At 37.5% G+C, this 14198-nt stretch overlaps 1 protein-coding gene across 5 annotated transcripts in view; it reads left to right on the top strand.

Annotated features, from left to right (window-relative positions):
- Positions 1-14198, top strand: part of LRRC49 (leucine rich repeat containing 49) — a 157043-nt gene that overhangs the window by 47450 nt on the left and 95395 nt on the right. For 4 of the 5 annotated variants that reach the window (XM_040227428.1, XM_040227430.1, XM_040227432.1 and 1 more), the window contains one exon: positions 7441-7502. In XM_040227428.1, the coding sequence (XP_040083362.1) occupies positions 7441-7502 (62 nt within the window). Of the gene's footprint in view, positions 1-3442; positions 3447-7440; positions 7503-14198 lie in introns of those variants that run through there. The other variant, XM_040227433.1, reaches the window with a different exon arrangement.

Genomic DNA, 14198 nt, shown 5'->3' with positions numbered 1-14198 from the left:
ACTATCATTATTCAGAATTCTTTCTCAGGTAGATTCCCTATCTCTTCCTCTTTTGTTTGGTTTGGTGGGCATTTCTCCTGTTCCTTTACCTGCTGGGTATTCCTCTGTCTGTTCATCTTGGTTATATTGCTGCGTTTGGGCTGGCCTTTCTGTATTCTGGGAATTTGTGGAGTTCTGTTTATTATGGAGCTTCCTCACTGTGGGTAGGGTTGTATCAGTGGCTTGTCAAGGTTTCTTGGTTAGGAAACCTTGTGTTGGAGTTCTGCTGGGTAGAGCTGGATTTCTTCTCTCTGGAGTGCAATGAAGTGTCCAGTAATGAGTTATGAGACATCTGTGGTTTTGGAGTAACTTGAGCTGCCTGTATATTGAAGCTCAGGGGTGTGTTCCTGTGTTGCTGGAGAATTTGCGTGGTATGTCTTGCTCTGGAACTTGTTGGCCCTTGGGTGGTGCTTGGTTTCAGTGTAGGTATGGAGGCGTTTGATGAGCTCCTATCGATTAATGTTCCCTGGATTCAGGAGTTCTCTGATGTTCTCAGGATTTGGACTTAAGCCTCCTGTTTTTGGTTTTCAGTTTTATTTTTACAGTAGCCTCAAGACTGCTCCATTTATACAGCACCGAAGATAAAACATCTAGGTTAAAGATGAAAAGTTTCTCCACGTTGAGGGACACCCAGAGAGGTTCACTGTTTTTGAAGACAATGATCTGCTTTTCTGGATGCCTGATGTCCTCTGCTAGCATTCAGAAGTTGTTTTGTAGAATTTACTCAGCGTTGAAATGTTCTTTTGATGAATTTGTGGGGGAGAAAGTGGTCTCCCCGTCCTATCCCTCCGTCATCTTAGGACCACCCCTCTGTGATCCATTTTAATTAAGTTTTGTGTATGGTGTGAGATGGCAGCCCACTCAGGTATTCTTGCTTGGGAAATCCCATGGACAGAGGAGCCTGGTGGGTTATAGTCCATGGGGTCACAGAGAGTCGGATGCAACTGAGTGACTACACACACACACACACACACACACACACACACGGTGTGAGATGTAGGGGTCATGATTCATTTTTCCCAAATAGAAATGTCTGTTTTCTCCATCACCATTATTCAAATGGACTTATTTTCCACCGTTTAATTAACCTACTTTCTTTTTCAAAATTGAGTTATAGTCAAATGAGTCTTTCTCTGAACCTTCTATTCTGTTCCATCTATTTGTCTACCATTATGCCAAGACTGTACTGTCTAATTATTCTAGCTTTATACATGGAGATATTTGGGGAGATCATTAATTTAAATTTTTATTTTGCCTAATTTTTATGTGTAAAGAAATGATATTTAGTTTTAAAAAATATGGTTAAGTAAATTAAAAGAACTCTTTTGGTAATAATGAAATAAAAATTCAAAGTGATATTATATTGGTTAGTCATAAGTTTATTTTCACCAGGTGTTACATAAAATAATCATCAGTTGATATCTTAGATTTGATTAAATATGATAATTTTATTAACATACCCAATATCTATGTTTTATGAATCTGTAGATTCATTTCTTTGACTAATTATGGGAGCAGGAATATTCTGAGGCTTTATATTTCAAGTATTGATCTTTTCCACTTTCTGCTTCTTCTACACCTGCTAGACATGGTATGGGCCTTCTTGTTCTATTCTTTGTTCCTTAAAAAATTTCCATCATTCTTACTTTTCTCTGCTACATTTGTGCATGATTTTTATTTCTTTAATGTTTCTTCCAGTTCACTAACCTTGTCTTTAGTTTTGTCTAATCTGATTTTCAGTCCATCCATTGAATTTTTAATAATGACCATAATTTTTTTCCTAGAAGTTCTGCATGGATTTTTAAAAAATAAATACTCAAATATCTTTGTAACATATTTTTTCTCATGTTTTGATTCATTTTATTTATCTAATAGTTTTAAACATGGCTATTTCATAGTCTTTATCAAGTTATTATATTTTCTTAGCTTTTTGGTAATTCTACATTTATTGCCTAAAATCTATGCTTACTCTTGCTTATAGCAGTGTTTTTCATTAATCATCTGCAATTGTCAGAGTGCTGTAAGGGCTTCCCAGGTAGTGCTAGTGGTAAAGAACCACCCGCCAGTACAGGAGATGCAAGAGACACTGGTTTCATCCCTGGATTCGAATGGTCACCTGGAGTAGGGCACCCACTCCAATATGTTGCCTGGAAAATTCCATGGACTGAGGAGCCTGGCAGTCTACAGTCCATGGGGCTGCAAAGACTAAGGCACAGCTGAGCAACGGAGCGACTGAGCATGCACGTGCATGTGTGCGTGCACGTGTGTGCACGCGTGCGCGTGTGTGCACATGTGCACACACATATGCTGTAAAGTCTGATTTGAGTTTATGTCTTTCTAGTGAGTTTTTCCTGTAGTGGTAAGGGTAAGAATGGCAGGGACCATTTTTTATGAGGAGTCTTGGGTTTCCCTGGTGCCTCAAATGGTAAAAAATTTGCCTGCAGTGCAAGAGAGCTGGATTCGATCCCTTGTCTGGAAGATCTCCAGAGAAGTTAATGGCTACCCATTCCAGTATTCTTGCATGGAGAATTCCATGGACAGAGGACCCTGGTGGGCTACAGTCCTTGGGGTCACAAAGAATCAGACACAACTGAGCATCTAACTCTTTTTTGTTAGATCATGCATGTGATGTAAATTTGAACTAGAAATTCAAGTGTAGAAAGGCCTGTGATTGCAAAATTGAGGCTTTTTCTATTTCTCCTCATAGTGGTTATATCTAGCTCTCTTAGATTATAAAGACTGGAAATCTCTGTAGTCAGAGTGTCATTTCCTGCTTATTAGTCTGGTTTTCAGTTCCTTTTTATTTTCAGGAGATCACAACAGTGTATAGAAATAAATCAGACTGAAAGAGCAGCTTGCAGCTAGACTGACTGATAATTGCCAGGTAATATGTAAATGTAAATAAATGTAAAAAGTAGGTATGGATATTACTGCTTTTGGATAATAGAGGCAGGTAACAGACTTTTTTTCATGGTATATAAAATATAATTTGAGTTGTTGATATGATGGCTTACACATATTATTCCTCATATAATATGTGTCTGTATTATAGTGATGGCTATAGTAAGTAATTTTAGAATTTATAAACCTTTTTATAAAAAGGAACACTTTTTTCTTTGTTTTTTTTTTTCAAGCTTATTCAGGGCTTTGTTTTAGTTCTCAAAATGAAGATAATTACCCCTACATATTTAAACACTGACTTTTTTGTGTAACAGAATAGGTAACAAAACGAGAGCTGTTGTGATTTTATTACAGTCATCTTTGTTCTCTTTGCTGTATGCCAAAGCCTCTGTCTCTTCACCCTTCTTCCTTATTCCCCTGCAGGAGGCTGCTCTAAAAATAGCTCCAGTAATAGATGTTCTTTCTACACAGGGTCAAATTGCTGAATCATTTGGTCCTTTTGTGAAGTTTAGGAATATGGAAAACAGCATCTGAGCTGGGTAGGACAAACATGCTTCTAAATTGGCAGGTCATTATTCTCTTGAAAAATAAAGAATTCTATTCTTCTCAATAACCGTATAGTAAATAATTTTTAAAGTCTATTTTGAAGAATATATTTTAAAAATCTATAAAATGGTTTTGTGTCTTAACTTCAAAACATATTTTGAATGTGATTCCCAGAAGTGTGTTTTGTTAAATATAATAAATTTGATATTAAGAGGTTAACAGATGAACTGTAAATATTCCCCTATATGTAAGTATTTTGTCTTCTTTTTCTTATCTTAGGTATGTTATTGTCTCTGGAATAGTTTCAGTGCCTGTGAAATAGTTACCTCCAGAAAAGAATTTCTGGGAGGATTTGACACTTGACAGGGAAATAAATATGCTGACTTTTTCTCAACGTTATAAGGATTTAGCTTTCTTAAATTATCTGTAACCCCTTATTTTAACTTTCCTCGTTATTCCAAAATAATTATATGCAGATTGTTGAGTGCTGGCTTCCCAAATGTAACACCAGAACAACCTGCTGATAAAGAAAAGTTGAGATTATTACTTTCTGACAGGAAGAGCACGTTTTCTTGACACAGTCTTAGTCATATTTTAAGAACCAAGCCACAATATGTATTTTTGAGATTTCTTGGGGATCTTGTTTAAGGTGGGTCTTTCAGTGCACTGGCTTCAGATTGATGAATTTATGACATAATAGGTTACCCCCTGGTGGCTCAGATGGTAAAGAATCTGCATGCAATGCAGGAGACCCAGGTTCAATCCCTGGGTTGGGAAGATTCCCTGGTGAAGGAAATGGCAACCCACTCTAGTATTCTTGCCTAGAAAATTCTGTGGACAGAGAAGCCTGGTGGGCTACAGTCCATGGGGTTGCAAAGAATTGGACACAACTGAGCAACTAACAGATTTCAGATTTTCAGGTTAGGATTGTCTGGCAGAACAAGATGAGCTTTTCAAAGTGAATGTTGGACCATGATACTAAACTTTTGTTTTCTCTGGCATTAATTACTGTCTCACTTCTCCATTAATTGCAGACTCCCCAACAGAACTCTAAAATTCTTCTCTATATGGGCAAAGATCTCAAGTAATCTGTCTGTTTCATTTTCTGTCTTCGAAGATACCCTTTCTAGCCCTTTTCCTCTGTCTCTAATGTAGATTGGTTGCCCTTAGGCCTGCTATGGAGGTGACATCCTTTAGTTTCTCTTGTCTCTCTTCAATAGTTAATCGACTTCCTGGATCTCATGTATCTACATCTTTGTTTCACTCTCATATTAGAGCAACCATCTTCTGGTAACTTTCAGCAGTCTTTTTTTTTTTTCTTCTGTAAATAACTCATGCATAGATAATCGATATAAATAGAATATTTCTTTTTGTCTATTATAATGCTAGAAATTCATTACAGAGTATATCTTAGAGTTGCTAGAAAAATTAAAGTTATAATTTTCTTATAGGAATGAAGTTTGGAACAACAACAATGATTGTGGGTAGTTATTTTGCTTTTTAAAGTTCTGGAAAGGCTATCTCCTGAAATGATTTTGGGGTATATGTTGTTGAATTCTGAGTTTTAATTTTTCAACTTGTGAATACTTTTTATACCTCTATCAGATGAGAGTTAATAATTTTGAAAATTTGATAAAAAAACTTCTGGTAAAATTTTGCTTCTTAAATGAAAATAAATATAAAACATTATAATCAAATAAACTTAAAAACCCCTTTTCTCACAATTTATAGCCTGATGTAATTTGAGTTTATATTTTAATAATCAAAAAAACTGTCTTGAAATGTGTGTCTGTGTGTCTGTAGTCTTTGATGGTGGTAGGCTGGGGCCCCAAAAGAAGACTATTTCTTAAAAAATTGATGGCACTAGTTTATTTCCCTTCAAAAAACCAATTGCAACTAAATGAAGCAAACAATCTCCAATTTTTATTGTCCTCATAATAAAACAAAATATTAAGTTCAGAACTGGATCACTTGCTCTTTCTCCTCTTATCTCCTCTCAGTTCAAAATGCTTGCATCTCATAATAGCCAGCATTCTCTTAAATCTGCATTTAGGCTCAACGCCTTCAAGCCTCAGTACAATCTTGTAGTAGTTTTAGTCTTTTTCTGGAAAATTGGTTTAGTGTGCCCACCATAGCCATTCCGCTTCCTGTCGTAATGCCTCTTTCCTTGGGCATACAGAGAATCCTTGCCCTTTTTGTACTGTCACTTTGTGGGATTTGTACTTGCCTGCTTCTTAGAGAAGCCCAGTGAGTTTTAGGAACGTTCTCCATGTTTGTGAGAGTGATCACACAGAAAAAGGCAAATGTACTTTTTTTTTTTTTTAAAGATGCCTTGATTCAAAGGAGATTCAGGCTACTGCTTCTCAGTTTTCTCCCAGTTAGATGTCAGCAAACAATGCTTATGCCCAGAAATATCTCCCTTAGATTCCAGGAAGAATTTAAGAGAAAAGATTCCTCAGGCAGGCTTTCAATCTGACGGTAACTCTAAACTTCCGGAGACCAGATAGGAAGCAAGCTATCCTTTCCTTTTGGAAATTACAGCCCTGGAAACTACATGGGAACATGTCTTCAGCTAGCTCCATTGCTCCTCTGTCCTCTAAAAAATCAATGAGACGTGGCTCTGCCTCAGTTCTATCACTTCTATATTTTCTTTGTATAACAAGTTTTTAAAAATAAATAAATGACTTTTCGGAAAAGCTGAACTTGTCTGTAATTTTGATGCATTGCCTACATTTTTATTTGGCCTTGGAAATGGTAGTTTTAAAAGGGAGGAAGGAAAGTGGGGGAGGAAGAAAGATGATGACTTATGGAAAGAGTAAGACAAGTTTTGATTGGGTTTAAATGTCGGTCACAATTTATGTAAAATGTACATTTTTATATTAGCATCATTCAATTGGATATAACTAGAAATTATTGTAAATAATAAAAGTGAAAAATATTTAATATTAGAAGTACCCGTGTGTGTAGTATTGTACAGAGCAGAGCACTGAAGTCAGGATAACTGGAATCTTGGCCTATTTTGGCTTCTGTGTGTGTGACAGTATGTTTCCTGGTCACCTTTCCAGCCCTCTCCCACGCTGCCCCTGCCACAACCTCAACCGTTTTACTTTTTCTCATGTGAACAATGAGATTATGGATTAGGTAATTACTAAGCTTCCTCTTAAGATTCTGGTATTCCAGAATATGTCAGACTTTTCAGGAGGTTTGTGTCTTTTAATAAAATTAGTAAAAAATCATTTGGGCCAAAACATTTCAATATTTGCTGATGGTAACTGTATTTAAACAGCAGTGTTTTGCTCAGGGGTGCTGCACCTAAACAGAACAGCATAGATTTCCAATTGTAAGAACCTTGGATTCCTGCTTAGATTGGAAATTGCCCTTCCAGTACCCTTCATTGACAGTGATGATGATCTACTTTGAGCATTATGGGGGCATTGTCAGTGTATTGAGTCATCTGCAACTGAGTGGTGCATTTCTGTGGGTTTGAGAATAGTGAGGTGAATGGCTCTGAAATTCTCAGTACTGTTTGGAAAGCTGATTGCATAAACTTAAAATTTAAAGTGTTTGAACAGATTCTTTTCCAAGTGATTTTTAACAAATGTTTGATCATACTGTATTTGTGCTACAGTTGAAAGGCTGAAGTAGCAATTTGGCTCCTTTCCCAAAAGCATGCTTGAAGAGGCTAGCAGCAGCAGCAGCATCTCCCTCTGTTCTCCTCAGTGCTTTTTACCTTGCGAGTGGTGCAGCTTGTTCTGCGGATATACTGAAACCCTCCCATTTAATCTGCAGTGGAGAAGAATGGAGCTCAGTGCCTAGTAGCATTCAGTGGTCTAGTAAGGTTGCAGTAACTAGCAATGACTATGTATTTCAACAGCTGAACAAGAAGACATTTTATAATATATATATATTTTTTTCCTTTCAGCTGATAGATTTTTGCTTTCTGTTTCCTTCTAGAGAGATGTGGATAATTTGCCCTGCCTCCAACGTCTGTTTCTCAGCTTCAACAATATATCTACGTAAGTGGAAACTCCCAACTTGTCATGTATTAATAATTTGATTGTGTGGGTTCTAATGCTTTAAATTAAGATTGTAAATACTTTGGAGTATTTCTAATGACATGTAACATTTTCAGCTGGGAAATGATAGGGCCATCTGTGACAAAGTTCTCTGTGGAAAAACAAAGCTCTTGTGTTTATTAGCGCTTCTGATGCTAAAGTGATGACTGGTTTAGTATAGTATGTGCTCTTTATAGTTACAATTTAGAACTGCTCCTTTGTATGACATGTATGTGGAAATGTCAACGTATATTCTGCTGTCCTTTGTTTGACACTTACTGCACTAATCAGTTGAATTAGAATTTCTTTCATAAATTATCATCTACAATCTGTGTAGCTACTGAGCAATTTTGATATAGCAGGTTATACTTGTCACTAAGCCACTTGCTAATTAGGCCATAACTTCTAACTTGGTATCCCTACTTGGAGAACTAATGCAGCTAAACACTGTATATTAGAATATATAAATGTATAAATGTTGTTTTGTAAAGATTTGAAACATATCATCCTTTCTATTGTGATGATGTCTCATTCAGTGTCAATGTGGAAGATTTCAGAACTGAAGCTGAGACAGGCAGTCAGACTTTTCAGGGCAGAATGAGTAGCCACCCTTCCCTGACTCTCTCCTTCTTCTCCCTTGCCCCTCAGTTCTTTAGTTTCACTTCAAAACTGTTCTCTGAATGTACTTTTATAGAAGGATAAGAACCAAGTATAAAAGAGTTGAGAACATATCTCTTCCTGAGTTCTAGGTCTGTGCTTCTGATTATTAAAAACCGGTTGAGCTTTTGCAGATTTTCTGTTTCTACCTTTTTCCTGTGTTAGCCCCCATCCCTGTACTGTATCTCTAAAGGTAGCGGTTAAGTCTAGATGGTGAATTTTGCATATAGGCATTATTTCAAAGAAAACACCCTTAGTCGTTTCCTTTTTTTTCTTTGTGTGGAAATACAAAGTTTTCTGAAATACTTTTAATGTGCTCTTCAGTTTATGTTGAATCCTGTTCCAGCTGCCTCCCCATCTTGTTGGAAGAGTAGAATTTATTTTTAATGGCAATGGAAGGAACACTCAATTTTCTTTAAGGAGTTTCTACCTAAAGACCATTAACAATTGTTTTGAGAAGATAGTGTCTCATTTTTAAAATGTGTTGTTTCTCGTGTCTCACAATATTAGCTGCTGAAGGTGCGGCAAACCCTTAGATTCCCCCAACCTGTGGTGGAACTTATTACTTTTGCTCTTGTCTTGTTTATGGGGAGTAATTTAAAAAGAGATATAAATTTGGGTGTATGGGGGTTATGATGTGCCCACTTCCTCAGGATATCTCAACTTCTAAAATCCTAGCTCTATAGGGAGTTGATGTTAAATGTCTGTATTTAGGGAATTTTCTTCCCAACCTGATAAGAAGTTTTACCTACTCAACGAAATAAATATGTGATTAATGGGATTAATACTTATGACTTTCTATTAAAAGTCAGATTTATTGAGAAATTGAGATAGAAGGAAGGGTTTTCATATTCTTACTTTGCTTTTTTTGTGTTTCTGCAAAGGCTTAGCTCTTTACCTTTCTCTAATATTTCCAGATGACCTGCTTTTGAGGTCAAGTACATTTTCTATTTTTTGCTTTGTTCCTGTTGATGCATGTAATCCAAGAGATGGTATAGAGAATATATTGGCTCTTGGGCAGGGGACAGGAGGAACTGGAAAGTGCAAGCCCTTTTCACATTTCCATGAGTTTTATTCAAGACACAAATATTTCAGTTGACTGGGATGGTAGATGATCTGTAGTGTTAATTGTGGTGTCCTTTCATATCCTGCTATAGTCCTGGCATGACAGAGTTGCATAATTTTCAATTCAGTGGTCGAGGGGTAACATACAGGAAGAGCAGAAATAGCAGTATAAAGGTGAAAGTACCTTTTAGGACATTCTCTGGATAACTTTCAAATATCATCCAGCAAGTGAAATATCCAACAGTGTATCCATTTTGGGGAGACAAAAATGTATTGACTGTTAAAGTAGTAAGGCTTCCTAGATTTTGACCAAGTTGTTGGATTCTTAGAGGCCCATTTGCATAAACTATTACCTGGTGGAAATTCAGAAAGTTCCAGAATGTGATAGCACCCTAACTGAATTCAGAGAGCTCCAACTTGGGGTAAATAGGTACCTATATTTAATGATGGGTTGACCATGGCCTTGGTAAACAGGACCATTTTTGTATGTTTTCCTGTAGATATTAGAACAGGCATTTAGTTCTTATAGTAGGCATACAAGATATATTAAGAGAATGAATGACATGTCCATGTCTGTGTATCTGAATAGAAGTGATGCCTCTGGTTAAAATATCCCTTAGAGCATGAGGAAGACAGAAACACAAATAGGTAATTATAATACATTGAGTTAAACTTAGTTGTGATCAAATGCAGATATACTACAAAATGTAAATCAGTGTAGAGAAGGGAAGTTAAGGAAAACTTCCCAGAGGGAGATGGTCCCTGGGCCTGAGCTCTAAGTGGAGTAGACCTCAGTAAAGTGAATAGTCCTTGGACATTCCAGGTAAGCGTACAACCTAGGCGAAGTAGATGTAGAAGGCTCAGAGTGGGACTCACTGGGCCCACCCTCTGGGAACCTGCAGTGAGATGCTTGCCCCCTTCTCCTCCTAACTAGCTCCAGGTCTTCCTCCAGCCCACGGAATGCTGGAGAGACCCGCCAAAGTACACTTGGTAATACTCACCTTGAAGGAAATATTCTGTGGCTAATCAAGAGAATCAGCTGTATCTAGCTTGTTCTTCAGGTGTGTTCGCTCCATTATTCAGCTCTTTTGAGGTGCTGTTGTCTGCTTGATTTGTTTTCTTTGTCTTGGCTCTCATGATCTTAATTTCCAAGTAGTCTGCAGTTTTTGTAATGGCTTATTCTTTTTAAAAAATTATTTATTTATTTGACTGTGTTAGGTCTTAGTTGTGGCATGTGGGATCTTCATTGCCACATGCGGAATCTTTTTAGTTGCAGGATGTGGGATCTACTTCCCTCATCAGGGATCAAACCTTGGTCCCCTGCACTGGGAGCACAGAGCCTTAGCCATTGGACCACCAGGGAAGTCCCACTAATGGCTTATTCTTGTTTTATGAATGAGATAAAGTTTTTTTTTTATTTTTAGAATTTATTTTTCTCCATTACCTACACTTGTTCTTTAAATTAAACAAAAATGCTTTCTTTCATCCATTCATTTGTTCTATGATTTTTTGTTCTTATTTATATATGAGGATCTATATGAATTTGTTTCCCTAGCATAATTTAGAAATGTCACTGTGAATGCAAGTTATTAGATCTCTGTCTGTGGAGGATGTAGGAGGGAGGAGGAAGGCTATCCAACCAGTTGGACGTTCCTTTATGATGTTCACAAGAAACTTGCCTTCTGGGAATGGGGGCTCCTTTTACATCTTGGGCCAGATGCCCTTACCCAAAGCGCAGCCCTTCTTCCCTCACCATTTTCAACCTGAGGACAGTTCAGGAGTCAGCCTTTTTGAGGGTAGGAGGCTAGCAAATTGCTACCAAACCCTCCAGTAGTTACTGGACAGCTGACCCACATCTGCTGGCCACACTTTCTCCCTCTGATTTTGGGGAGTATTCTGAAGTTCTGCCAGTAACATTTACTTAACTCTTCATACTCTTCATTTTAGGCTCTAGCAATTTGGGGTTTTACTGATTCCATCTGCTTTATATCTTCCAGAAATTCCTTAGTGCTCTGGTCTGCTGATGGAACTTTTTCTGGTTTTCTAGTATTGCTAAGGATATTTTCCTACTTTTATATTCAGTCATTTCAGAGAGGTTTTGAGAGGGTAGAGAGAGGTCAGATCACACACCAAGTGGCCATTGTCATAGCTGTCCTTACTTTGAGTGATTTGCCCCCAAAAGGCCACCCGTAAAAATATCCTTGGCAGCTTTAAAAACACAGGCCTTAAGTTCACTGCTGGGTAACCTGCTCCAGTAAATCTGGAGTGGGGCCAAGGATCTGTATTTTTTTAAGGCTTCTCAGAGAATTCTGATGTTCGGCTTGATGCTAGATCTGGGAACCATTGAGTTATGCCACCCCCAAATAAGAATATTTGTTAACTAGCAGATTACTATTTTATATAAAATTTCCCTTCACAAGAAAAAGCTTCTAGACAAAAGTATTTGTCAGGGATAAATATGTACTACCATCCAGAGGTAGTTTATGATCTGTAGGCAAAACCCAGGGTGTTTCATCTCCTTTCCACTGAGGCTGTGCAGAGCTCTGCTCTTCATTACAAAGTTAAGGTATAATTGATTCTTTCCTATCTCTTTCATTCTCCAATGTAGAAAGTTTTAACAAGCTTTTTTCTTTAAAAAAAAAAAAAAAAGAAGACACATTTATAATTTGAGTGTTTTCCTTGCCTAAAAGGGAATGGTTACTACTGCTCCCAGAAATAAGGAAACATTAGTATCCCTGGGAAAAGAGTCAAATACTAGTCAAGGTCAAGTGTCAATTCAGGACTCTTAATCTCATGTATTATTTTTTAAATTGTGGTAAAATACTCATAAAAGTGCCATCTTAACTATTTTAAAGCACACAATGAAATGGTGTTAATAAATACATTTACACCCTTGTGCAGTCAGTCTTCTATTGCACAGAACTCTTTTCATCTGGCAAAACTGAAACGTTATACCCATTAAACAACTGGTCTCCCTCCCCAAGGCCCTGGCAACCACCGTTCCACTTTCTGTCTCTGAATTTTTGACCACTCTAGTCATGTCATGTATGTGGAACCATGCAATATTTGTCTTTTTGTGATTGGCTCATGTCACTTTGCACGATGTCCTCAAAGTTCACCCATGTTGTTGCAGTTCAGTCTCTTTAAGTCATGCCGGACTCTTTGTGACCCCATGGACTGCAGCACGCCAGACTGCCCTGTACTTCACTATCGCCTGGAATTTGTTCAAATTCATGTCCATTGAGTTGGTGATGCCATCCAACCATCTCTTCTTCTCTTGTCCCGTTCTCTTCCTGCCTTTGATCTTTCCCAGATTCAGAGTCTTTTCCAGTGAGTCAGTTCTTTGCATCAGGTGGCCAAATTACTGAAGCTTCAGCTTCAGCATCAGTCCTTCCAATGAATATTCAGGACTGGTCTCCTTTAGGATTGACTGGTTTGACCTCCTTGCAGTCCAAAGGACTTTTGAGAGTCTTCTTCAGCACCACAATTCGAAAGCATCAGTTCTTCAGTGCATAGCCTTCTTTATGGTCCAACTTTCACATCCATACATGACTACCAGAAAAACCATAGCTTTGACTGTATGGATTTTTGCCTCCAAAGTGATGTCTTTGCTTTTCAATATGCTATCTAGATTTGTCATAGCTTTCCCTCCAAGGAGCAAGCATCATTTAGTTTCATGGCTGCAAATTCATCCATGTTGTAGCATGTGTAAGTTTCCTTCCTTTTTAAGAATGTATGCTTATATCTTATTCTTTAGGTGGCATGGAACTAACTAGGAGAGGCAGATGCCAGAGTGAACCATGCCTACCTCTTCATCCACATTGTTTTCCCATAGAGCCCCATGAACTTGCCTTGTTCCACTGAACCTCCTTAAACATAAGCATGCTCTCCCTTGCCCATTTAGTCTTTGCATTTACTATGGCTTCTGGCAATAATACTTTTTTCTACCTCTCTTTGTCTGAATAACACCTGATGATCCTATAGATCTCAAGTTGAGATCCTAAAGATCTCAAGGGTTCTCAAACTTTAATATGCTTAAGGATCATCTGGAGAGCCTGCTTAAATGCACTGCGTAGGGATCCATCCTCCATGGATTCTAATTCAATAGTTTTAGATGGGACTCAGGAATTTGTATCTTTAGCAAGTTGTGCAGCTGATTTAAAAATACCACTGATCTGTGCTTTCCAGACTTTGAGTCAAAACCCATACAAGGATCCTAGTCAATTTTAGTTCAAGACTGGAAACATAAAAGCAGAATAGAAATGTCAAGAGTTTCTCACACATTATAAGGGTGAACACTGTCTCATGAGAAGTTTGCAGTTTTAGTATATATGGATGTATCTATGTATACATTTGTATGTGTTTGTGTATGAATGTTATTTTGCTATAGATATTTGGGAACTGGATTGCAGTGTAAATATATTTCTCACCATGAATTGGGTTTAAAAAATTTAGAAAACACTGTGGAGTCTCAATTTTGGGAGCATGGACTGCCAGGGAAGTCCCCAGATAATTCTTATTATAATCATAAAGTTTCATTTTCCTTTGTGTTGGACTAATTTATTCAATGTGTGTATGTGTGAGTTTTTCTAAAAGGAAGGATTCTTAAACTAAAATTAAACTAAGGCAAGGTGAGCAGGCTGTTTTGCACACCTAGTCTCATACTGGGTTCACACTTACATAGTTGAGAGGCTGATAGCTATTCATGACAGTAAATTAACATTTTAATGTATTGATGTGTCAAAGGCCCTTTTGGGTTTTGCTAATGTGAAGGTTCTAGAAGTTGTGGACATTTTTGGTACATATTGCTAAGGGGGAATTTTGGTCTTAAAATTACTCATGATTGTATGTTATATTGGGTGATTGTTTCTAGGTTGAGAAGCACAATTATGGTAAATTGAGGTCAGTGTGTTTTATGATTTCTATGTTGTTTTG

The sequence above is a fragment of the Oryx dammah genome, unplaced genomic scaffold (genome assembly GCF_014754425.2).
Source record: "Oryx dammah isolate SB20612 unplaced genomic scaffold, SCBI_Odam_1.1 HiC_scaffold_26, whole genome shotgun sequence".
NCBI lineage: Eukaryota > Metazoa > Chordata > Mammalia > Artiodactyla > Bovidae > Oryx > Oryx dammah.
This window is presented reverse-complemented; position numbering and strand designations above follow the sequence as displayed.